The sequence below is a fragment of the Macaca mulatta genome, chromosome 2 (assembly GCF_049350105.2).
Source record: "Macaca mulatta isolate MMU2019108-1 chromosome 2, T2T-MMU8v2.0, whole genome shotgun sequence".
NCBI classification, from domain to species: domain Eukaryota; kingdom Metazoa; phylum Chordata; class Mammalia; order Primates; family Cercopithecidae; genus Macaca; species Macaca mulatta.
This window is the reverse complement of record NC_133407.1, coordinates 175,864,960-175,892,198: the sequence shown is the minus strand read 5'-3', so window position 1 is coordinate 175,892,198 and position 27,239 is coordinate 175,864,960. Positions and strand designations below refer to the sequence as shown.

The 27,239-nt window shown below is 36.7% G+C and overlaps 1 protein-coding gene and 1 long non-coding RNA gene across 29 annotated transcripts in view; one reads left to right on the top strand and one right to left on the bottom strand.

The window, feature by feature from the left end:
- The window catches only part of BBX (BBX high mobility group box domain containing), a 279,823-nt gene that overhangs the window by 239,924 nt on the left and 12,660 nt on the right, over positions 1-27,239 (top strand). For 10 of the 27 annotated variants that reach the window (XM_028844645.2, XM_028844652.2, XM_028844646.2 and 7 more), the window contains 6 exons: positions 801-1,809; positions 2,887-3,025; positions 6,470-6,618; positions 18,308-18,397; positions 19,762-19,821; positions 26,876-27,073. In XM_028844645.2, coding sequence (XP_028700478.1) covers positions 801-1,809; positions 2,887-3,025; positions 6,470-6,618; positions 18,308-18,397; positions 19,762-19,821; positions 26,876-27,073 — 1,645 coding nt within the window. The remainder of the gene's footprint in view (positions 1-800; positions 1,810-2,886; positions 3,026-6,469; positions 6,619-18,307; positions 18,398-19,761; positions 19,822-26,875; positions 27,074-27,239) is intronic. The other 17 variants (XM_028844658.2, XM_077993975.1, XM_077993972.1 and 14 more) reach the window with 7 other exon arrangements.
- Positions 19,544-27,239, bottom strand: part of LOC144339422 (uncharacterized) — a 34,700-nt gene continuing 27,004 nt past the window's right edge. For both annotated transcript variants that reach the window (XR_013414412.1, XR_013414413.1), the window contains one exon: positions 19,544-19,812. This is a non-coding gene — a long non-coding RNA (uncharacterized LOC144339422). The remainder of the gene's footprint in view (positions 19,813-27,239) is intronic.

Below are 27,239 nucleotides of genomic sequence, written 5' to 3'. Positions count from 1 at the left end.
AAGTGGACAGGTAGAAATTATTTCTGTTTTCCTCATTTCCCTTGGAAAAAAAGAAAAGGCAAACATCTGAACAGAGTTTGGGGATTATTAAATACAGGTTGAGCATTCTTAATCTGAAAATCCAAACTCTAATACTGCCAAATCCAAAACTTTTTGTGCACCAACAAGAGGCTCAAAGAAAATGCTCATTGGAGCATTTTGGATTTCTGCTTTTCAGTTTTAAGAATTTTCAGCCAGTAAGTATATAATGCAAACATTCCAAAATCAAAAAAATATCCAAAATTTGAGACACTTTTGTTTTCAAGCATTTCGGATAAGGGATATTCAACCTGTACTACAATTAAGTACATCGTCTCACTTAGACCACACAGAATCCTCTGAGATAGGCTCTAGGATCATTTTCCTTTTACAAAAGCGACAGAGGAATGAGGGGGCAAGTGATTCATTCTGGGTCACAAAGTTAATAAGTAGCAAAACTAAGAATCAGACTTGGGTCTTTCAACTCCGAATCCCTTCCTCCTTCTACCAGGTCTTGTTTTCATAGGAAAAGCTTCTGTTGAAGCTGGGAAATGACAATTCAGAGATATGTTTGACGAGAGTTAAATGACTGTATAACAGTGCCCACAGCCTTCTATTAATTTGATTCATTTCAGTTAGTTTGGCAGAAGTGGGCTGATTCTTATAAAGTTTAAAATGTGTTTTGATTATTTTTAAAATGGATATAAATGAAAACTTTAATTTTGAAGGTGGAATAATAAGGATATTTTTGGATGCTCTCCCATTTTGTTTTAATTGTTTAGATGTGCCTGGCATCAGAAGGGATGAAAATGGAAGAATCAAAGCTAATAAAAGCAAAAGAATCCGATAGTGGAAGAATTAAAGAATTAGAGAAGGGAAAGGAAGAAAAAGAAATTAAAAGGGAGAAAACAGATGAAACCAGGTTACAGAAGGAAGCAGAATTTGAAAAATCAGCTAAGGAAAATGTAAGAGATTCTAAGGAATTGAGAAATTTTGAGGCTTTGCAAATAGATGACATAATGGCTATAAAAATGGAAGATCCCAAAGAAATTAGAAAGGAAGAGTTAGAAGAAGATCAAAAATGTAGTCATTTTCCTGATTTTTCTTATTCTGCCAGTAGCAAGATAATAATTAGTGATGTTCCCAGTAGAAAGGATCACATGTGCCATCCTCATGGAATTATGATCATTGAGGATCCTGCAGCATTAAACAAGCCAGAAAAGCTAAAAAAGAAAAAGAAGAAAAGCAAAATGGATCGACATGGAAATGATAAATCCACACCCAAGAAGACTTGCAAAAAGAGGCAGTCTTCTGAGTCTGACATTGAGAGCGTCATATATACCATTGAAGCCGTCGCAAAGGGAGACTGGGGAATAGAGAAACTTGGAGATACCCCTCGCAAGAAGGTCCGCACATCCTCAAGTGGCAAGGGAAGCATTTTGGATGCCAAGCCACCAAAGAAAAAAGTGAAATCAAGAGAGAAGAAAATGTCAAAGGAGAAATCCTCAGATACCACCAAAGAGTCAAGACCTCCAGATTTCATTAGTATTTCTGCTAGCAAGAACATTTCTGGTGAGGCGCCAGAGGGTATAAAAGCAGAACCATTGACGCCCATGGAAGATGCACTACCACCCAGCCTATCAGGACAGGCCAAGCCTGAGGACAGTGACTGTCACAGAAAAATAGAAACTTGCGGTTCCAGGAAATCCGAGAGGTCTTGCAAAGGTGCTCTTTATAAAACCCTGGTGTCTGAGGGCATGCTCACCTCTCTGCGAGCTAATGTTGACAGAGGTAAGTAACTCCTACAAACCTGAAAAGAATTCAAAAACCAAGCAGAATTTCACCTTTAGACCTATTGAAAACAACTGCCATAAAGAACAACATGGTATCAAAATAATTCCTTATATTTCTATATTTCTTTACGGTTTATAGATCATAATTATTTGTTATTTTACATGTTTTCTAGCACCATTAACGGAAGTGTATTCATTTTTTAGGTAGTTCTCAGGATGTATTTAAAGTAATTTTAATCTCTTCCCCCCGCTGGTATTGGCTGGCTCTTTGTTTTGAAAGATGACTATTAAATATTCAGAGCTTTGGGTTTGGTTTTTAAAACTGATGGAATTTCCTGAATCAAGCACGTATGTTAGTCAGAATCTTCACCTGTAGGCTCCAGAAGCAAATGTCTTATGTAGTTCTCTTTATTAGGTAATCAAAGCTGTAACTGAAGTGGGCCAGGCACAGTAGCTTATACCTGTAGTCCTAGCACTTTGGGAGGCTAAGGCTGGTGGATCACTTGAACCAAAGAGCTCTTTAAAACATTATAATATCCAGAAAATAGTTAATGTGTTGACCTTTATTCCATTTAGTGTTTTATATAAATCCTCTATTTTAAAATATAGCATCTGGCTGGAGGACTACCTTTTGCCAAGCTATGTTCCAACAAAAAGTGTGAATCCTAGGTTTAACAAGCCCCAAATGAAGATACTTGGGCCTATTTCATCCACAGGGATGTCAATTCAGTGAGTTGTAGGGAAATTAGAATGGATAATGCCCACCAGCAAAGGACTCCCATACCTTGGCTGGTTCTCAAATGGAAAAGCTAGCAGCAGTTAGTCTGTCTCTTTGAGTCATGTGATACCTGTTGAATTACGTGACAATTAATCCCAGAAGCGCTAAGTCACTTTTCTGCATGTTCCATTATTAAAGGTGGTCCAGCATGAATCACTCTGAGAACTCTGAAATAGCTACAGTTGGCATCATGCAAATGATATGCAAGCAGTCGAGAGGTTGCTTGTGAAACAACTAAGATCATCTCCCCTCACCCACCCATATACCAAACACATCCTTTGTCTTGAATTTTCTTAGGAAAACGAAGCTCAGGAAAAGGAAACTCCTCTGATCATGAAGGGTGTTGGAATGAAGAAAGCTGGACATTTAGTCAGAGTGGGACCAGTGGGAGCAAGAAGTTCAAGAAGACAAAGCCAAAGGAAGACTGTCTCCTTGGGTAAGTGCCTGTGAGCACAATCACCTGTACTACACAAGCCTCAAGTGTGGGTAGGATTTTCAAGGTAACAAATCACTGATTACTCATGCTTGTTCTTTGACTACTCACTCAGCACTGCCTGCAGTCTTAGTTGGCACCCTAGTGAACACAAATCAAGTGCATCACATCATACCTGTTGTTAACATGGTCATGTGAATGACAATATCATTCACATTTTGAGAACAGTGAAAATATATAGACTTTAGACTTGGACCTGGGTTTGAATCGACATCCCTTCACCAGGATGCATTTTTCCATGTGAAACTTAGAATGGATAGTATTAGCATGTTTACATTTTACCCATTTTACATACTGTATGTATTTATTGTTTAGAAAATATCATGACAGCTGAAAAATGTAAGGTAAATGAAATTATGCTTCTATCTCCAACCTTATTTTGTTCAAGCTGTCTTCTGTTGCTCTAAGCTAAAAATATGAGGTCATATATTCTGCTGTAGAGAACATTCAATACATTAATTGTGTATTGAAATGCAGTATTAAGCAATGGCATGCATCAAGATAAAATCACTAAGAATTATTTTATATTTAGTGTTATGCCAAAGACTGTTAATAACCATCTTAATATAAAGCATTTTGTTAGGAGATCCGATACTTTATATTGGTGAGGAAAGTATCTGCATATTCAGTTAGACTATTTTGAAAATTCTTGAGATTTGTTGTTGGCTCAATTTGAAAAGAATACTTTGAATAGAAATAAGTACATTGTTAATAAGTACAATGAAATAAGTACATTCACCATATTTTTTTCAAAAGTGTGTTTAAAGCTATGCAAATTGTATGCATTGGGTGTATTGTATTTGGTTTATTCATAATACTTGCATATCTGTTTGTGGAATAATATATTTTTCCTTAGATGTTACAGTGCTTTAAGTCTGACTAATTCTAAGACTCTAGGTCATCACAAAGTAGCGAGGTAGAAATTATTTCCCATAGTGCTGGCTCTTTAAGATTATTTTTATTGAAATGATATATTTATAATTTTATGTATTTCATTTCTAATATTTTAAAAAATCCAAAGTACTTAAAATTAGTTTTGCTTATAATTTTATGTATTTAATTTCTAATATTTTAAAAAATCCAAAGTTACTTCAAACTAGCTTTGCTTACATTTCACTTAAGTAATGACATGAAAATCCTCATATTTCAGTGTCAAATTATAGTTTGAATGCCGAATATCTTTTTAAAATGACCCGCAAGCATCTAGACCAGTGCTCTCTGTAGTCTAGAATTACTGCCACTGCCTTGTGGGTCTGCACACCGAGAGAGGAGCAGGTGTTATGTAGGCAGTGTGAGGTCCTAGGGGAATAAAGCAAGCATTGAGGCTCCCCAACAGAAGCATTTCTCTGATGCTTCTAGTAGAAACTGCTGAAGCTGTAAGAGAGATTTTCATCAATTTTCTTTGAGGAACAAGATAAGTGAAACAATCTTGAAAATCTGTTCCTGAAAAGAGATTGGTATGTGGATTGTATGTGTTTGTTTTTTAATCATTTCTGAGGAAGGCACATGTGTATAACTGGGAGATTTTTTTTTATAGCTTTAAATTAACAGTAAACTTCAATGCCTTTTCCTCCTTTCTCCCTCTAAATATTGGCCTGTCAGGATTTGAATATTTGGGTTTGCCTTGTTCAGAACACGCCAGAATAATACTTAAGCAGGGAGAAATGCCATTTCCTGTCAGTCTGCTCTGAGATTTGTAGATGAGCATTTTAAACCTTTTTTTTATCTCAGAAAATGTGCTACCTGTTAACTGTAGCCAAGAAAAATTTTCTCAGTATTGACAGATCTAATTTTATAGACATCTCTAAGAAAAACATAAATGATTATTATTGTTCTCTTTTTAAGAAAAGTCTCAAGAGACCTTATGAGTTACATCTCACATTTTCTGTTTTCTTCTGGGTATTCAGAGTATCTGAAAAATTCACAACTTATAGACAGCTTTCTGATAGTATTTGATTAGTATCCAATTGTATCTGATTTTCCATCAGAATAAACATTTTTTAACTGAATGAGAAATGGTGATGTTATTAAGAGAAAAACATCACCTCCACCTGTCACCCTTCATTGCCTTGATAGAACTTAGTACAGTAGTTTCCCCTTAGCCATATTTTTGCTTTCTGTGATTTTGGGTCTGAAAATACTAAATAGAAAAATCCAGAAATAAACAATTCATAAGTTTTAAATTATGCACCACAATGAGTAGCATGATGAAATCTCATGCCATCCCACTTCATTCCACCCAGTGCATAAATCATACCTTTGTCTATCATATGCCGCTGTACAATATGCATGTATAGGAAAAAAAAAAAGTAGTGTATGTAAGTTTCAGTACTGTCAGTGGTTTCAGGCATCTACTGGGGGACTCGGAGCATATCCCCCAGGGGAGTGCTTCCGTAATTGCCATTTCCTGTTGACCATTCAATTGGTCATCTGACCCTCTTATCTCTGCTTCTCAACTCTTGTATATTCCTCCGAAACAGTTGTAGTTAAAAACATTTTTAGGACACCCCTTAGCTAGCAGCCTAACACATTTGCTTCTTATAAGCTGGTACTAAAATTGCTCTCCTCTTCCCAATACACCTTCCATTTTCCATCTACCAGACACAACAGGTCTCCTACAGCCTCTTCCATCTGTCTAGGTTGCATGTTAGTTTAATAAGTCTCACTAAATGGAAGTCAGAAGCCAGCCTAGGATCCAGCAGGCATGTTGCCATTGCTGTGGGGCCCTAGAGACAGTCAGTACCAGCCCAAAGATTGCCCAACTTTGCTGGTGGCATTTCTGAAGTCATTGGTGATTTAAGTTAAAGCATGTTGCCTCTGTGCCGTTGCATTCATTGAAAACTGACTTTACTTTGCTCATTGAGTGTTTTATCTTCATTCTAGTCAACTCTCCAGAATGTTTTCCTAATATTAATGCTTTTTGTTTTGTATGTTTTAATCAAACAGTAGTCAGTAAATTTTTTAAAAGAAACTAATCTTACAAAACTACCAATATATTACCAATAAGCTTGCCATAAATACATGTATATGAGTCTGTAAAATGAGAAACTATATGAATAGAGTATGCTTTGTACAGAACTCTATGAAAAACTCCCATGCTAGTGGAGAGAATGCCAAATTCCTCACTTCAGAAATATTCCAATATAAGTGATGTTTCTACTTTTCTAAGGTAATAACATAACCTGTCACATGAGTTTACTGAGAAAACTGTGTTGGTAAATCTCAAGCATTTCAGAAAAGGTATTTTTTCCTTGTACAGAATTTACTTACATGCCCTAATTCCCAGAGACCCTGTTTTCAAATAGAATATCTTAAAATCTATTTCATGTCATTTTCTGTGTCATATTTGGTCATGTGCTGATTGATTCCCCTCTCCCCTTTTAATAGCTCCGCAAAGCTGGATGAAGAATTTGAAAAAAAATTCAACAGCCTCCCTCAATATAGTCCTGTTACATTTGACCGGAAATGTGTACCTGTCCCAAGAAAAAAGAAGAAGACTGGAAATGTGTCCTCAGAACCGACTAAAACCAGCAAAGGTTAGATGTGACCTGTACCTTCCTGCCATGTGGTCAGAATCTCAACTGACCCTTCAGCTAAGCTTTTAGCTCCCTTTAGACATGTAATTGGATTTGGAATTGAGGCAGTAGGGAGTTAGAATCTCAGGTTGCTTTCCAAGGTTATCTTTGTCCCTTTTTTCTTCCTTATTTTCTGTAGCTCCATTGGCATCTCCGTCTGTATATTTGCCCGTAATGATGTAGCTAAGCTTTTGCAAAAATGTTATACATGGTCTTCAACCTCCTGCTCTCCAGAATTCTAATTTGGAATGTTAACCTTTTCTTGAACAGAAACTGCTGGTTGAATCCAGTTCTTCTGTTCCCTGTGTCTGCAACAGGTTGAACTCTGGGACTGTAAATCATTCTTTTCACCTGATAAGCGGATGCTAACTACTCTTTACTGGCATTATAGACCAAAGGAAAATAAAACTACCTGAAATCCTCCAGCAACGTGTGTGTGTGTGTGTGTGTGTGTGTGTGTGTGTGTGTGTGTGTGTAATTGGTTTTGTTAAATTTAAAGAATGCTTTGTTTAGTATATTCATTTTCAAGTAATCAGCTTCTCCGCTGCCTATATCAGGGAAGCTTTTTTAAAATTATCAACATGACTTGGATGGATCTCAGCATTCATCAGTGACAATGCTGTAATCCTAAAGGGGACTGTAAGAGGGTGGGGGCATTTTCAGTGGTCTCATCACCTGAGACCACTGTTGACATTTGTGGGACAGGTACTGGAGTACTAAACATCTTGCCTTTCAAGCACACTGAATGACTGTATTACCCAAAATGGCAACATTGCTTGCATTGAGAAACTTGTCTTCTGATTTTTCTTAAGGTCTAAAGATTGGTAGGGAAAATGTACCTCTAGTTTTCCATACAGATGTGAAAGACTTCATTCAGTTGGCTCTCCTATAAGGACATGGAATAGAGAGATGTGGCTGAGCTATAGTTGCTTTCAAGATCAAACTCGAGCAGGATTTGCTGGAAGAGTTCTTTTAATTATCCTGCAGAAGTTGCTGCCTATTGCCTGCTTCATCAAATTGGATAATTTAATCAAATCAAAATAATTCCATTCTTTTGTATTTTAAATAGACTGATTAATCGATCAGATATAAATATTAACGAAGAGATATAATTTCATGCATTTTACGGAATATTTAAGGTATATAGATGAGGGAAAATTATGGTTTATTCTCTGGAGAAACCTGAACCTTTCTCCTTCAAAGCCTAAAAACGCTTTGCACACTGGAATTGACACAACCAAACAGGGTCAATTTGAGATCTGTATCTCAAGACAGAACTGAAAGGTTGAAGAAAATTTCTGCTTCATGATTAAAGCCAGGGAGGTATATAAAAGTCATTTTAGAATTAGCTCAGTTTTCCTCTGTGGTTAATAAAAACAAGTCTAGTGAATAAAGAACTAAAAAAGAAATGTTGTTGCATCGTCAAGTTTGCTCATCTGAGAAAATAAAATAGGGTTGTATCAAGATCTTCCAAGGTAGAAATAAAGTAGACTTGTAGACAGGTAGGGAGCTGAGCACCATAATGGATTGCCAAATGAAATGACAGTCTCTGTGCCCTGGAGATATTTAGGAATAGGAAAAGTAGTCCATGAGCCGAAAGATGCCAAGTGTCTTGAGCTCCCATAATTCTTAGATTTAAAGTTGCTGATAAATACCTGACAAGCCAATAAAATGGAACTTAATTGATAGATGGGCACGATGTTATTCCTTCTTCCACTCCCAAAACATTCACGTTAGAGCTCTGAAGTTGGCTGAATTATCTCTCAGGGAATGTAACAATAGATTTATTTTTGTAAAGCTATAAAACCCTGAAGTTAGGATCTATTTTCATGAGACCTTCTCTTGGGTCTTAGTTGTCTGTTATACAATTTTTCTCTCCCAGCTGAGATTAACAGTATTTCTTTTGATGTGAAATAGCTTTTTGGAGCTTTGGATTATACTTTATACAATATCATCTTAACTCTTCCATTATACCTCTCAAGCCACAAAGTCACTGGTTTTTACACAGTATATCAGTAATTACATTTGTGGGGAGTCTTCCAAGATGCGATTTTGTTCCACCTTCTGATTTGTGAAGCAAAATGCAATTAAAATAAGCAGAAATTAAATAATACATTATCTATTCAGCAAACTAAAGAAATAGTATTTGTGACTGATTGTCATTTGGCATTAGCAGCACCAATGTACTAGACTACAAGTTATTATTAATGAAATTATCATACCAGCTGTGCTGTAATTGCCTGATCTTTAGGGGATAGAGGAAATTATTTTCTTAGACTCTAGACCCTTTCCACCTCTGCATAATGAATCATTCAGAGCAAACATTGTGTATGAGATCATTAGTTCATTAGTAAAAGAGTATATGTCCATCAGAAACCTAATTTTTCCTCTAATAATTTGCCATTTGTCTATATTTTATTTTTTCCTTTGTCATCATTCAATATTCATTGTATTTTCCTTCATGACTTATACTAGGTGCCTTTTTAGGTACTTCAGCTTACATAAAATGTATAGAATTTTTCTAAAATGTAATTTCTAGTAGAAATTTGTATGTATCTATTTATGTAGTTGTATATCTCAAAGTCATAGTACCTGCTTGGGTTTATTCCTCTGTTTACCCAGTAGTCTCATATTCATATCTGCATTTCTAAGGAGTCTCTTCCTGTCTTTCCCATGGTTATCCTACTATCTCTGCCCTGCCTCTTATGTCTATGTCATAGGTCTTGTCAAAAACTTTACAGTGAAAAGGGATGAAAATAACTTTAAAAGCCAATTGGGCTATGTTATAGTAGAACAGAGCATGATGACAGAAATAGGATTTCCCTTTCCTTCTAAAAATGAATTATCCAGTAAATTCTAATCTAACTAACTCACAATGCAATTTAGCTGAATCAGCCCAAACTTGATGTTTTCTGAGTTATCTCTCTGTTATTTTAAAACATTTTAAAGGAAAGCTTTAAATTATATGTCTAAATTTAATTGTAACTTCCTAAGAGATTTGTTTTACATGTTTACTTGTACTGATAATGTATGAAGCATTGTTTACGAAAGTATTAGAAGTCAGAGTTCTCTGTAGAATAGTAATTTTTCAGTGAAAGTAGGATCATGGAGAAAAAGAATTGTGTTGAAATTATGCCTCATCTTGACTTACTAGACTCACTTCTTCACTGTATTCCTTCTATCTTTACATAGTTCCTTGACCTATTATCAAGCATACTATTGATCCTTCTTATGTTTTTTTCAATCCACACTTACATTTTAAGACTAAAATTTAAAAATGTTAAGGCATTGAGTATTTTAAAAAATCACAGTGGGAATAAAAGAAGCAGGTTTACAAGATTGAAAAGACAGAATCCCCTGTTTGGGGTGGAGCCAAGCCAACCGTACTTTCAGTTTTAGAGAACTGAGGTGTGATGATAGATCTCCTGTTAGGAAATTTTAGCTTCTAGGTTGGGTAGAGATCTGTATCTTTCTCCATAACTGTTTGGAAGTCTCTGCTGCCACCAAATTTCTTCAGGAATATGGTGGCAGCACCTTTGCAGGTATAAAAGGTATATCTGATACAATTTTGAGTTCCTTAACAATGTATGCATGTCCAGCCCAATGAAATGGCTCCTCCCTTTCAATGAATCTTAACTTGATTGTGACTGATTGACTCAGAGAACTTATTCAAGTCAGTAAAGGCACATGCCCTGCAGGTGGGAGCACATTGCTATAAATTATTGCATAGGAATATATTTTCTCATTGGTTACTCATTACTTACAAGGCCAATACAGAAATGGCAGCCATTTATAAAGCCGTTTATATATAAAGAGCAAGGGTTTGTTTTAGAACAAAACCCTTGCTCTTTATATATATACCTATATATAGTTCAAAAACATGAAACTATAGAACCTGGGCAAAAGCCACCACCACCAGAGTTAAGCCTGACATTTGTTTCTGACAACAGATGTAAAGGGCAGGTTCACTTAATTCACCTTACTCACTGACCTTGAAAAAGTATCATGCTAGGCTCATGCTGACTCCTGTGGCTCCTGTGTCACTGCAACTTCTCACCCCCAAAACATTCATTTTTCAGCAAACCTTGAACATTAATGTTCTGGAAAGGTTATCATCATGTCCTTCTGGCACCCCTCTTAACTTCTCGGCTTGTCGTTTGGCCCTTTTGTTTTCTGCCCAGCTGTGAAGTTGAGGTGCAAAGGAGATTGATACCTTCAGAATACAGGTCATCTGCCCAAAAACTTAAGTGGAGACCTAAGCCAGTTTGCATACCAGCAGTGAGTGATTTTTTTAGGAAGCTGAAGCTGATGCAGATATTCCCTCAAGAAATTTGGTAGGGAAAGAGATGGGACGGAAGCTTGAGGTATCATAGTAGAGTGAAGAACAGTTGTGAATATGTGTTTTCTGAATGATTCCTTCTAAATCCCTTCTGCATTTTACTTTCTACCATTCTTCCTCCTCCGTGGATACTTCTACATTAATGTAATAATTGACTAAGGAAAAAATATAATAGCAAATGTCCTTATATTTGGTATTTATTACAGATTTTGACTTTATTTTCTTTAGACAAAATACCCAACATATACACTATGCTGATTGGCAGAAATCAAATTTTTCACTTCTTGACTTTAAAATGGCTGCTTTTCAGTGACTACAATTAGATCTTATCTATTTCTTTTCAAGTTTGTCACTTTCTTTTTTTATCTGAAGTTGTCATTTACTTAGAGTAGTTTTATGTGTATAATTTGGGGGGTGGCCAGAAGAAAGGAATTTTAAAAATTTAAGTTTACAGAAGCTCTTCTACGTACAAATCTACTATGATTGTTCTTTTTTCATGTTAAAATTGACAAGCTCTATCTGTAGCTTAGTCTTTAAATTACTTTTTAGATTTCTCTGAGTATGATTGGGTCCAAAAATACATATTTCTTTTCTTCTTTCCTAACGCACTGCATACGTCAAATCATTTTGCTTCTGTGAACTACTTCTTTATATCATTCTTCCTATGAGCCAATACCCTTTTATTAAGTTATTTTCCTGCAGGCAAATCACTAGGATCTTTATAATCCCGAGTAGTAATTTTTCTCCTTTCTCCTACTTTTGTTTTCCATGACTGCCTATGTATCATTCAGGTCCACTAGCCTACAGTTTCCTGAGTTGTATAAAATACATGAGGCAGTGATTGCAAACAGATTTTAGAGACATCTGTAATATTAGTGTAGTATGTACATGTGATATATTTTCTTTGTACTTGTTCAATTTATTTTCTTTTCTCTTGTTGCTCACTTTTTCCCAAAGAAGCAAACAAGGAGGCATTTCTAGTTTCGTTTCAAACCACCAGTAGCCAATTTAGAAGCATTCGCTATTGGTTATTTAGAAGGATTGCTTAGTGTAGTCATCAAAAAACACTTGCACAGATTTATGGTATCAGTAATAACAGCAACAGCTGTAATTTCTTGAGCTCTTACTTTGTGATAAGCAGTGCATTAAGAGCTTTATTTATTCATGAAATAAATATTTATTGAGAACCTGTCATGTGCTAAGCACCACTGTAGGCATTTAGATTATATCTGTGAATGAAAACAACCCTACTGCCATCAAGATTACATTATAATGGGGGAACCAGACAATAAATAAGCCTAAACAATAAGCAAAATATATAATTTGTTTGAAGGTGAGACGTACAGTGGAAAAAGAATTGCTTGATAGAGCAACTAGGCAAAAGATCAACAAGAAAAGACTTGAACCAACACTACAAACCAACTAGAACTAACAAACATATAGAACTTTCCACTCAGTAATGGCAGAATGTATATTCTTCACAAGTGTACATGGAACAATCTCCACAGTAGACCATATGCTAATCCATAAAACAAACCAATAAATATAAAAGGATTGAAATAATACAGAGTGTGTTCTCTGACAATAGTACAATGAAATTTAAAAATCAGTAGTAGAAAAAAATTGGAGAAACTCACAAATATATAGAAATTAAATGCACTCCTAGATAACTGTCACATCAAAAAAGAAATCAAAGAGAAATCAGAAAGTACTTTGAAATTAATAAAAATGAAGACATTGTGTAAGAGAATATGAGATGCATCTAAAGCAAAACTTAGAAGGAAAATTATAGCTCTAAATGCCTGTATTAAGAAAGAAATATCAAATAAGTAGCCTAGCCTTCTACTGTAAGACACTCAAAAAAGAAGAGCAAACCAAACTCAAAGGAAGCAGAAGAAAGGAAATAACAAAGATTAGAGAAGTTGTTGATGAAATGAAATTAATTAATTAATATTAAAATAGAGAAAAAAATCAATGAAACCAAAAAGTAGTCCTTTGAAAATAACAAAATTGAGAAATTTTAGCTAGATTTACCAAGAAAAAAAAAAGAAGATTCAAATTATTAGAATCAGAGATGAAATAGAAGATATTACTACTGACTACAGAAATGAAAAGGATTATAAAACAATACTATGAACAACTAAAGCCAATAGATGGGATAACATGTATGAAATGAACAATTACTAGAAAGACACAAACTACTGAAACTGGCTTAAGAAATGGATAATCCTGAGATGTATAACTAGTAAAGACATTGTACTAGTAATTTTTAAAGTACCTGGAAAAAAAAAAAAAAAAAAAGCCCAGGCCTAGATGGCATCACCACTGTATTCTACCAAACATTTAAAGAAGAATTTACACCATTTTTTCACGAATGAATCCAGAAATTACAAGAAAAGTAAACACTTCCCAATTCATTCTGTGAGGCCTGTATTACCTTAATGTCAAAGACATTCAAGACATTCTCAAGACAAAGACATCACAAGAAATGAAAACTGCAGATCAATATCTCTTACAAATATGAACACAGAAATCCACAACAAAACACTAGCAAACCAAATTCAGCAACATATAAGAATTATACATCATGACTAAATGGGATTTTTCCTCAGGACTACAAGTTTGCTTTAATATTCAAAAGCCAATTAGTGTAACATACCCTACTAATAGAATATAAAACAAAAACCATTTGATCATCTCAATAGATCTAGGAAAAGCATTTGATAAAAGTCAGTGCCTTTTTATGATTTAAAAAAATCAAACTAGGATTAAAAGGGAACTTCCTCAACCTGATAAAAGGTATCTACAAAAAATGCACAGCTAACCTGATACTTAATGGTAAAATATTGGATGCTTTCCCACTAGGCAAAGGAACAGTACAAGAACGTCCACTCTCACCACTTCTATTCAACATTGTACTAGAGGTTCTAGCCAGGGCAATTAGGTAAGAAATAGAAACAAAAGGTATCTAGATTAGAAAGGAAGAGGTAAAATTATCTTTATTCTCAGATAACATGACTTTCTATATAGACAATCCTAAGGAATCCACCAAAAAAACTATTACAGCTAATAAATGAGTTTAGTAGAGCTGCAGATTATAAGATCATTAGATAAAACTTAATTGTATTTTGATACACTTGAACAATGAACAATCTAAAAATGAGATTAGGAACACAATTCCATTTACAGTAGCATCAAAAAGAATAAAGTACTTAGAAATAAATTTAACAGACAAAAGTACAGTATAATGAAACCTACGAAACATTGTTGAAACAAATATGATAGAAATTAATAGAAAAACATCCCATGTTCATGGATTGGAGGACTTCTTATTGTTAAGATGGAAACATTCTCCCAAATTGATATACAGATTCAACCCAACCCCTCTTAGAATCCCAGCTGACTTCTTTGTAGAAATTGACAAATGAGCCTAAAATTAACGTGGAATTGCAAGATATTCAGAAGAACCAAAACAACCTTAAAAGAGAAAAAAGGAGTAGTTGATTTCAAAACTAATTACAAAACAATGATAATCAAGAGAGTGTTGTACTGGAATAAAGATAGACATATATAAATCAGTGGGATGGAATTGGTAGACAACCTGTCATAAACCCATACATTTTTGGTCAACTAATTTTCAACAAGGGTGCCAAGAATACCCAATGAGAACAATCAGTAGAGTCTTTCCAAAAATGATGCTGGATCAACTGGGTATCTATATTCAAATAAAGTTGGACACTTACCTCATATGATATACAAAATTTAACTTAAAATAGATCAAAGACTTAAATGTTAAAGCTAAAACAATAAAACTTTCAAAGCAAATGGGCAAATCTTTATAACCTCAGATTTGGCAGTGAATCCTTAAATATGATACCAAAAGCCCAAGCAACAAAAGACAAAATAGATAAATTGGACTGTATCAAAATTTAAATCTTCTGTGCTTCAAAGAACACTGCCAAGAAAGTGAAAAGACATCCCACAGAATGGGAGAAAATATTTGCAAATCACATATCTGATCAGAAACTTTTATCTAAACTATATAAGGAATGTTTACAACTCGGCAGTAAAAAAGACAGCTCATAAAAACAGGCAAGTGATCTGAATAGATAATTCTCCGAAGAAGATATATAGCAAGTACATGGCCGATAAGTACATGAAAATACAGTTAACATCATCAGTCATCAGGGAAATGCATATCAAAACCACAATGGGAAAGATACCATTTCACATCCTTAGGATGGCCATAATAAAAACAACAGATAATAACAAATGTTGACAAAGATGTAGAGAAATTGAAATCCTTACACACTGCTAGTGGGAATGCGAAATTGTGCAGCTGCTTTCTTAGACAGTCTAGTAGGTCCTCAAAAGGCTAAACACAGAGTTACCACATGACCCAGCAAGTCCATTTCTAAGTATATGCCCTATAGAAATGAACACCTGTGTCCCACACAAAAGCTTATACTTGAATGTTTTTAACAGTGTTATTTATAATAGTCAAAAGGTGAAAATAATCCCAATGTCCACCAACTGTTTTTGTTGTTGTTGTTGTTTTTCTGAGACAGAGTCTCGCTGTCACCAAGCTGGAGTGCAGTGGTATGATCTCAGATCACTGCAGGCTCTGCCTCCTGGATTCAAGTGATTCTCCTGCCACAGCCTCCTGAGTAGCTGGGACTACAGACGCATGCCACCACACCCAGCTAATTTTTGTATTTTTAGTAGAGATGGGGCTTCACCATGTTGGCCAGGATAGTCTTGATCTCTTGACCTCATGATCTACCTGCTTTGGCCTCCCAAAGTGCTGGGATTATAGGCGTGAACCACTGTGCCTGGCCCACCAACTGTTGAATGAATAAACAGTCCATTGAATGGAATATTATTCAGCCCTGATACATGCTATAGCATGGAAGAGCCTTGAACACATTATGCTAAGTCAAAAATCACATTATATGATTCTATTTATATGAAATTTCCAGAATAGGCAAATCTATAGAGACAGAAAGGAGATTAGAGGTTGCTTAGGGAGAGGGGGAATACAGGTATGGGAGGAGTAATATTAAAAAGGTTTGAAATTTATTTTTGAGGTGATGAAATGTTCAGAAATTGGTGCCAGTTGCAAATGTCTGAATATAAACACAAGTTGCATACTTTAAATGGATGAATTGTATGGTATGTTAATTCTATTTCAACAAAGCTGTTTTTAAAGATCAGTTAAAAGAATAGGTTTGTGAGGGAATGGGAGATGAAGCGATGGGCATAGGATTGGCTTGCAGTTTTATATAGAGTGGTCTGAAGGTAGTTAAGTAAAGCCTTGAAGGAGGTGAGGAAGTTAGCCGTGCGGACATCTTGGAGAAGAACATTTTCTAGGCAGGGTAATGGCTGGTTCAGAGATCCTAAAGTCAGGAACACTGAGACTACATGTGCAGGGGACTGCCAGGAGGCCCATGCAGCTAGAGAGACTCAAAAGGAGAGGAGTGGCAGGATGTGAGGTTATGGAGGTAATGGAGCTCTGGATCTCTAAAGTCCTTGTAAGATAGTATAAGATTGCTGACTTTTCATATATACTCAATGTAAGAGGTCTGGCTGGGGTGATGCATTTTTGAGTCTTCAACCTATAGCTGGTATTTATTTTATTTATTTTACTTTATTTTATTTTAAAGCCCTGAGATTAGAGGTAATCACCAGATGAGTGAGAATAGGGAAGAGGACAAGGACCAAGCCCAGAACTTTCTAAAATTAAGAGGTCAGGGAAAAGAATAAGCAAAGGAGACAGAGGGAAAGATCAGTGATGGAGAAGAGAAAAGAAGAGAAGGTGGTATCCTAGAAGCCCAATGAAGGAGGCATTCAAGGCAGAGAGTGTGGCTGTAGTGGTCAGGAGCTACAGGAACAGCCGGTGCAGTAAGGACCCACAATTGGCCTTCACAGCATAGGGGTGGGTACTGGATGACCTCTTGAAGAGCAGTTGTTCCATGAGTGGCAAGGCAGAAACCTAGTTGTAGTGAGTTTAAGACAGAATGAGGTTGGTCACAATGGCTCGCACCTGTAATACCAGCATTTTGGGAGGCCAAGGTGGGTGGATTGCTTGAGCCCAGCCTGGACAACATGGCAAAACCCTGACTTTACAAAAAAAAAAAATACAAAAAATTAGCCAAGCCTGGTGATCCCCACCTGTAGTCCTAGTTACTCGGGAGGCTGAGGTGAGAGGATTGCTTGAGCCCAGGAGGTGGAGGTTGCAGTGAGCCAAGATCATGCCACTGTACTCCAGCCTGGTAACAGAATGAGACCCTGTCTCAAAGAAAGAGAGAGAGACAAAGAAAAAGAAAGAAAGAAAGGAAAGAGAGAAACTGGAGACAGCATGGGCAACCCTTCTGTGGAATTTTTGCTACAGGAGGAATGAAGAACCAAGGCAGTAAGTGATGTGAGGGAAGTTTGGTTACAAGCCACCTTTTTCTTTTCTACGTTAAAAGAAATTATGTTTGTATACTGGTGGAATGGCCCATTAGAGAGGGAGAAATGATGGTGTTGAGCTGGACAAGGATGGTGGGGCTATGCCACGGGTGGAGGAACTGACCAGATAGGAGTGTAAGATGCTTCACCTGTGGCCAGAAGGCAGAGCGTGTAGTTGCAGCTGTTGGTAGGTGGAGAGATGCCACAGGGGCTTTGGGGAGGTCAGCGCTGTTGCTGGTATTTCTGATTGTTCACTGAAGAAAATGTCAATTCTGTTTCTTTATCTGAAAAAACTAAGAATCTGAAACATCTCCCCCTTCCACCCAGAATAAAGTTTTTTGGCAAATATTTTCAATTTTTAAGTCACTTTTTTCTTCCTAGGTTATCCTCAGAAAAGGCCAGAAAGCTGTCTAATGCTGTCAGGTCAACTGCTGTCCTGAAAGTGCTATCCTTGTAGTGAAAAGCAGTTTCATTGGAGACATAAAACACATATGCCATCCTTTCCTTCATGGTATTTAGGAATCTAAAGTAAAATCTTTTCTGTATTACATACTCTAGCCATTTTGCTGTTATTGGTTGTAGTTTGTTTCTACTCACTGTATCTGCAGTTTCTGCTTAGGGAGTCCCAGCCCTAATGGAGGCTTTGCCCAATACATTTCTAAGGAAAATCTCACTGGGTTTAAATAATCCTAAAGAAGGGGGTTGAGCACCATTTAAATAAGTGAAGATGCAAGATGACACTTCTTGAGACTCAATTTGCTTATTCTATAGGAGGGAGGAGGGTGGAATTGTTGAGAAATACACAATTTTTTTATGAAACATTGTGAATTTAAAATATATTTATATTAATATTGTCTGTAGGTCCTTTCCAGTCTCAGAAAAAGAACTTATTCCACAAAATTGTCAGCAAATATAAGCACAAAAAGGAGAAGCCCAATGTTCCGGAAAAAGGTATTGGTGCCCTCCGTCCTCCATGAAGGGTTCTTGGTCACCTCCATTGTGATTCATCTTTGAGTAATGCTTCCATGCACTGCGTTTGCCTTGTCCTCCCCTGTGCTTGCTTCAGTGCCATCAGCTCTTGATGCGGGTGTTTTCATTCTTTCTGGACTCTGCAGCTAATTGCAAATCTCCCTTCACTTGGATTCCTATTCAAATCCATATTTGTCTCTATTTTCAGAGCCCCATATGAATCCTAAAATTGCTTCTTCTCATCTGTATTTGGTGCGTTTTGCAATTCAGTCTTCTTGACCACTTATCCATTTATTTTCTTTGACTATTCTTGGTTTTCACATGTTTGGCAGCCCTTCATACCATGACCACATTTTCCTACTTCATGAAATCTTAAGAGTTTCTTATTCATGTAAAAGTGCCACCGTTTCTGTACTTCCTCTGACACTTGAGGATTCTTGTGGACCCTTTTCTCCACTCTTAAGTTGTAACCTGACTCTTTTTTCCCCCCCTTCTCATTTGCCAGGCTCTTCTTCCAACCTCCTTCAGTCACATGCCTGTTATTTGAAAGGGCAGTAGAGACTGATTGCACTCTGTCCCCTCTTTACTCGGAACGTCTGTCTCATTGGTATGATCTTGATGAGCCTTTAAACCTCTTCAGGGCTCATCTTAAGATCACTTTCTTCCCACAGTGCAGAACTCCTTTTCTTATTTCACATAAAAGATAAATCTTCCCATCTGGCTCAGTGCAGCCAAGTATTCTGTAGGTCAGGTTTTCTTTAGCATCTCCCTGCATGTTAGTGTCGTGAGTGCCATAAACCAACTCATCCGGTGCCCATTTGCATCCTACTTGCATGGCCAGATGTGAAGCATTCCGTGTTTCTTGAATGAGGCTTTAAACGCAGCTGTCTCCTGTGTGTAGACATGTGTGCCTGTATGTTCCTGTGTGTAACCTTTTACTTAATTTGGGCTTTCTTTTCACTTCCACTTCAGCTTCGTAGTTTTGTTTTGTATATTGATATTATTTTTTCTTCTGCTTCCAGGAAAGAAACACTATTCATTAGGTGAAAACATCAGCTTTTTTCGTTCTCTTTTACTGATCTTCAGATTACTTTGATTAAAGTTACAGAAATAATCCAACACTATACGTCGTAAAAGACAAAAATTTTATTTTTAATCCATTTTCTGTACAGCCTCATTATTTTAGTTGGCAAATACAACTTTAAGAATTAAGTAATTGAAATAAAATTCAGCTTCATTTGTGTGATGTTTCAAAAGTTAGTTTGTATATCATCTTGTTTTTGTAGTGTGGCTATCTACTAATAGTAGAGTTTCACTTTTCTCTCCTTTTCTGTCATTGTTTTTAGGAAGTGGGGATAAATGGTCAAACAAGCAACTCTTCTTGGATGCCATTCACCCTACAGAAGGTAAGACAAACAATGTTATTTAATTTCAGACAGTCGGAGCTGGAAATGACATAAGTTGTATAGGTTTTGAAAAGGTATAATTTATATAGGTTCAACCAACAACATTAGACTTATGTGTTCATAATTAGGTTATTTTTAATTTTCACATCAAAACTGCTGTCTGGGGGACTCCTGCCAAGGGTCAGACAATGTGTCATGTGGTGTTTAATCTGTTAAAGGGCAATTTGTAACCTTTGAATCGCATTAATCAGAGATTAGAGTTTTTCATAGCTAAATATATTCAGCATTGCAGTTCATGTTGCAGGCAGATGCTTATGCCCAGTGGGAGTTGGAATAACAACCTGGTTGGCTGGGCATGGGCAGGCCTGCAGGAGTAACTTCTGACCTGGATGTTTTCCTAGCCCATTAAAAATGAAACACCCCAGCAAGGCACAGTGGCTCACGCCTGTAATCCTAGTACCTCAAGAGGCCGAGGCGAGCAGATCATGAGGTCAGGAGTTCGAGACTAGCCTAACCAACATGGTGAAACCCCGTCTCTACTAAAAATACAAAAATTAGTTGGCTGTGGTGGCGCGTGCCTATAATCCCAGCTACTCAGGAGGCTGAGGCAGGAGAATCGCTTGAACCCAGGAGGCGGAAGTTTCAGTGAGCCAAGATCGTACCACTGTACTCCAGCCTGGGCAACAGCAACAACAACAAAAGAACAGAACACCCCGAGGCTTATGGGTAGCCCAAGAAAAATCCAATATTAACTAGTCATGTTATAGGTCCTAGGTACAGATTTGATTTTGAAATTTCTCATGGCCGTATTTATTTGTGACTTTATATAATTACTGTTAAACATTGAGCCCTTAGGTAAAGCCTAATTTCTTCAGTGGTTAAGAGGCCACCTCTCCCTTCTTCCTATTGATTCTTTGCTTTTCATTGCAGATATTTTAAAAGAGCTGACGTTTTTGTAGTGCTTAATTAGGAGTCACTACATTTGAAAACTAGAAGGGATTTTAGAGATCATTTGTTTCGACTCCTTTGATTCACTTATATCCAGAAATGGGAACTTCATGACCTAGTCCACATCTTTTGACTCTCAAATATGCTATCATTCCTTTACTGAAAATGAGAAAAAAATAAAATGCACAATTGACTTAAGTCACTTATCAGAAATATTCATGTTTTTAAGAGAGCTAGCAAAACTGGTCAAGTTTGAGTTCATGTTAAACATAAGTATTTTTAGTTTATTAGGCATCGTTTACATGAGCCACATCAGCTTCCGTGTCATTTTACTTTTCCAGAAAACGCCAGCACTACATCTGTTATCTCACTTGCTAATTCACATTCGCAACCTCTATGGAATATTCTCCTTCAGTGCTGGCAAAACAAAATATGAATTGTGCTGTTCACAGCATTAAATCCTAACATCCTTAAATTGATACATTAGCTCTTGTATATTTTAAAAATATATTCCATATAGTTTTTATAAATGTAAGGCGCTGATGAACTAGCAGAAGAGTTTGAAGGACGTTTAGGACCACTTTACTCTTTACTTAAAATGATACTGTTCTAAGTACTTTGTTCTGTTGTTTAAATACTGAAAACCCTACAGAGGTACCAGAGCAAGTACAGTGTGGTAGAAAGAGCACTTACCTGGGCATTAGGAAATCTGGGTTCTAGTCTCAGACCTGCTACTGATCAGCATTTTTCAGTAGTACATATTGTTTAACCTCACTAGGATTACTCTCCGCATTGGTATTAAGTACATATATAATTTGTGTGTTTAGAGATTGGGTGAATGATGAGATGTAGTAGTACACAGACTGTAAATTCTATTTCCCCTCTAACACTTGATAATGATTTTATTGCTCTGGTATCTTGAGCAAGTATTGTCATACTAGAAGTACTATATTCTGTAGCCCTAATTTTCTGCTTTTGGGGGCATAAAAGTAAATCACTTTTGAGTCTTATCGGCAGTCCCAGGCTTTAGTAGAAATACAGTTATTATTGGTGATATTTAATTATATTTATTATTAATGTATATGAAACAACTTTTGGAGCATATGCACTGAAAAATGCATGTCCATTATTTAGTGTAGAGTACAAACTCATTTTATTTGGCCAGGAAAAACAGGAATCAATTTGAGCATCAGAAATTACTAGTAATTTAAAGTAACCATTTTTGTTTTTTTATTTTCTTACTATCTCCAACATTTACTTGTTTGTGTAGTGACTATGTGCTTTGTGACTTTTCTAGGCCTTTACTCCTTTCTCTCATCTATGACTATATCATTGCTTATTGAAACTTCACCTTGGAGAGGGTATAAATACGTGACAGAAAACATAACAATAGTATAGAATAATTTTAACATGTGTAAGGTTAAAATCCTCCTCAAATGTTAGGCAGGAATTGTTTGTAGCTGATGTCTTTAATAGAAATATTGAGTCAACTGACGCCATGTAACTGTTCAGCTATTCTGACTTCTGCTAAAGTAGATGACTTCAAGTTCACTATGTTTTCTTTATACCACCCTGTGTACAGGCACCTTGCAATCTTTTTTATTTCAAAATATCAGAAATATTTAGATGCTTAGTAATATGTTTAAATGCTAAGTTTATAATGTGTCTTAAGCTCTGGGCTTTTACAATTCAAAATTGTTAAACCACTTTCTGAAATTTCGGTATATATGTATAAAAAAAAATTGTCCACAGCCTGGAATGAAAGGTGGGGTTTTCAAATAAACCAAGAACACCTACCTGCTACCTCTGCCACTGTGTTTATCTTTCCACCTAGTTATGGTGTCATGTGTTCATGTTTTAAGCTGGAAGTTTCTAATTGCAGTAATAATGATGATGATAACTAACACTTACTCCCACTTTATAGTTTAAGGAGGCTTTCATATATATATATTTTAATTTCATCTTAACAGCATTCCCAGTGAGTTAAGGAGGGTTTATCAGCCGCGAATTCATGGTAAGGAATTATGACCCGAGCAACACAAGCAGACAAGGAAGAAACCATGTCTCCATTTAAGTACATAGGCTACTACATTTTCCGTTCTTCATATATGTAGACTTTTAACCCTCTTTTGGGTCAGGTATTGAAAATACAAATGGTATTTCACAAGGGCAAAAAAAACCTAGGACTAAGAATCTCTGTTAAAATTTGCTTCTTTGCAATGTATAAATCTCATTACAGGCAAGAAAATTCTGGTTTATAGTTAGATTTTCACACACGATCCACAGTGCCCAGTGTAACTCGATCTCTTTTCTTAAGTTTGAAATAGTTGCTATATAACTTCAGCAAAGTCTCCCAGGATGTTGGATAAGGCTCATTCATTTCTTTTTCCTGTGTTCTATTCAGCATCTGACTACCGTTTCAGCTCATGGGAGACCTACCAAAGGCAATTAGATTCCAGATCTGGCTATAATAATTTCAGTGCAAGTTTGAAACCCCAGTTGGAATGTGAATTCATGACTCTGGAGCACTCTAGTGGCCTCGTGGGGTACAATACAAGAGCAATGCTGCTTTCCCAGAAAACCTACTCCACATTTTGGGATCAGAGTTTGGAAAACAAGATGATCTCTTATTGCTACATTCCTGATGTGGCTCCAGGAGTGAGCTTGCATTATCACTCTCAGATGATACGTACCAAGTGTGTTATGGTTATTGTTTTGGGTATAAAAACTAGCCCTGTGGACTTGTTCTAAAGTGCTCGGGTAGTTTTGTGTGCTCAATTAAAAGCCGGAAAAGAAATGACTAATTTGTTTTGGAGCCACAAAGCCTTTCTTTTCTTACATTTCCATTAGGTTGGGGGTTGTTGGGGGGAACTGGCTTGCTATCTTTGTACTCAGCTTTTGTGCTTGTTTCCCTGTCGGAACTGTTTTCATCTCATGTCCCTCGCCACCAAGCTTTGGTTTGCTTTGCCAGTGTCGTTGGACTCAGATCTACTGTTTCGTTCCAGAAAACTGCTTCTTGGACACAGTCCCATCTGCCTTCCCTAATTCTTCTGTCTTAGGGGAAGGGTCTCCCTGAGGACTGATCCTGAAGGCTGTCCTCAGTCTAAACCACCAAACAAGACAGTATGTGCTGGGGTTAACCCTTGGGAACTTATGAGAACTTCTGACATAGTCTCTCTTTTTTTTTTTTTTTTTTTCGCCTCTTCCACTTGGTCTGCAGTCTGATTCACTCCTTTACTTTCCTCCAATATACTGACCCTTGGGACTTGAGTATTGCTGGCCTGCTTTGGGCCCCCAGACTCTTTGCCTGCTGGTTTCCGAGCTTTCCCTAGTCGCAGTCTGGTTTTAGGCAGAAAATGTACCTCCATTTGCAATCAACCCTTTTGCAGCTGTGCCTTACGCTTCTTACTGTGTTTTTACCAATTCATCTGGAACAAACTAGAAAAGGAACAACCATTAAGTAGAAATGAAACCATTTGAAGGCTCACCAAACAAACAAGAACAGTGCTAGTCACGGGAGTACCGTTTCCCAGCCTGTGACCCTGGAGCTGACTGGTGGCTTCTTGTTGTTGCCTCTGGCCAGATCTCTGATTGTAACCTATGTAGCAAAATTATTTTAGGGCTAGATGGCTCCTTTAAAGCTAATATAGTCCAACCTCCATCTCTGAATGAAGAAACAGAGGCTCATGGTCGGTCGGACTGCAGTTAGTAAATTTAAAAGTCAGGAGTAGAATTCTGGTCTCTCTGTGACTGTTACTTCCATTACCCCATGGTCTCTGTGTGAAAAGCAAGTCATCTTTCCCAGCCGACTTGGCCTTTTTCTGGTATCCATGCCTTTTCGTTTACCTCCTTGGTTCTTTCCGCAGTCGGTTCTGATGTAAGATATGATACACCTTTCCATCTTTGGAACCCCACTATATACCCTTATTTCTACATGTTCTGTACTTTCCTGGGAAGGGGAAGTAGAAAAGGGAAGAGGTTAATGTTCTTTCTGGAATGTCCATCCACAATGTAGTGATTCTATTGGAGAGGTGAACAAGACTCCTTCTGTAATCAGAAGGGACAGCTAATGGATCTGGATAAGAAATTAGAAATCTTGAAGCTTGTGAATGTGCAATAGATGTTATTTAATGCTCATTGTAAATTCAGATTTTGGGCTTCTTTATACTTAAAGGAGGCTTTGAATTTTAAGGCTAAAATAGAATCGTGCAACTTCTTTGGAGTGTTTCTAAGCAAATTATTTTTTATTTTGCTGGAAACTTTTATTGAAGTTTAAACTAAAAAAAAAAATCTTAAAATATGTACCACCACTGGCCTATGTTAAGCTAAATATCAAAGTATAAATATTCTAAGACTAAGTATCATAACTGAATAAATTAATCCACCATCGAGGTAGATCTGTTTGACCTAGGAATAGATCTGCAATCTAAAAGGAGTATTTTTTCTGACTTTTGATTACTTACTTGAAAAGGTGTTTGGGAGCATTGCCAAGTAGTTTTTTAAAACAACTGTTATCTTAAGCCTGTCTCCACACAGCCATCTGTTATGCAATATTGAGGTAAGGCCAAACCACAAATGATGGTGTGATTTCTGCTTTACATACTTTCTTTTGATGTAATTGAAATTATTTCCCACTTGTTTAGGAATGTGAAGTCTGGAATCAGCCCTTCTTTTGAAACATATTTTAAAGACAAGGTGCCATGATTTCCAGGACAAAAAAAAAAAATCTTATTAATTCATAGCCTTCTTTCTTGAGGATGTACCTAAATCCATTAAACACCTAGATTAAACATTTTAAATGAGGGCTGTACAAGTGTTTATACCAACAAGTTCATTTTTTCACACCCTGAGTCATTCTTGCTCTAGTTTTTTTCCTCTTATTTTAGTTTATCTTCCAAATATATATATACACACACACATATATATGTGTGTGTGTATATATATATATATGGCTTTATTGCCAGTATCTACCTTCAGATATGCCTCCTCTGGATTTAGTTTGCTTAGGGCTGGTCATGTCTGACATTAGTGTTCTGACCCACATTCTCCTTTTCTTTGTCAAAAATGACTTCTATGTCTATCCTAAGAAATTGGATAGTTAAAAATTATGAAAGTGCTTCTTTTCCCCGCTTAAAAGCCCTTGGGTCACTAGAATTTCTTTAAAGTCCCAATCATAAAACTCAACTATATTATACCCCTAAACACTTACTAAACTGACAGCTACACATCTTTTCTTACTTTTAAGTTAAGGTCAGGAGGGGGCGAACTGCAAAGAACATGAATATGTAAGAAAAGACACAAGCATCCCCAATCTATGTAAACCAGGGGAAGTCTGTGGTACAGGTGTCTTCCTTGCTCTTGACAGAGTGACTCAGAATATAGGAGTGTGCTGTCAAATGATTTACTGGGGATACAATTAGGATACCTAAAACTAGCCCCTCCACAAGCCAGGATGACATGTGGGACTTCATTAAATTATCTCACTAAGTGTATTCCTTGTTTTAGAATTCAGTGAATGAAAGAGAGTTTCTTTCCTTGGCATGCTGGCTTCAACAATATTTGTCCTGTCCTTACTGCACAGTCAATCTACATGAAACAAAGGCCTCAGTTTCTTTTCTGATCAATTCAGCCTGGTGCTTGGAAGCAAATGTTCCAACCAAAAATATAAATTTAAGAAGTACATATTTAATTTTACTGTCCTCTGAAGAAAGAAATTTCTTTTACCAGCCTCTCCAGGCCAACTGGCCAAAAGGATCTCTCAGATAGGGACCCTGATCACAGCTAGGACTTGGGGTCTGTGAGGACATAATTTACTCAGATTTACCTAAATTATCGTCCCCACCAATGTGCAACATCCAAAGACTTAGAAAATGTAAAAAAGAGTGGGTATCTTAATTCACTGCATTTAATTTATCAAACAAATATCAATTGGTAGTAAACAAGTTACGGGCAATGTCTTATTTCGTTTTTTCCATCAGTACTTTGAAAACTCTGAGTGTACATTCTCCATTCAGATGGGTCAGAAATTTAGACATGTTTCCTTCTAAGAGCAATGTTGGTGCCTTCTGTTTTTGTGCATAACTATGCATGGTATTTCCTATTTCAGCCATATTTTCAGAAGACAGAAACACCACGGAGCCTGTTCATAAGGTTAAAAATATCCCATCCATTTTCAACACTCCAGAGCCAACAACAATGCAAGAACCTTTGGTGGGCAGCCAAAAGAGAAAAGCAAGGAAAACCAAGATTACACACCTTGTCAGGACAGCAGATGGCCGGGTATCACCAGCAGGAGGTACTTTGGGTAAGAAGAGAGAGCTTTAGACCAGAGGCATCCAATTTTTTGGCTTCCCTGGGCCACATTGGAAGAAGAATTGTCTTGGGCCACAAATAAAATACACTAACAATAGCCAATGAGCTAAACAAACAAACAAACAAACAAAACAAAAAAGAACAGGTCAGGCGCGATG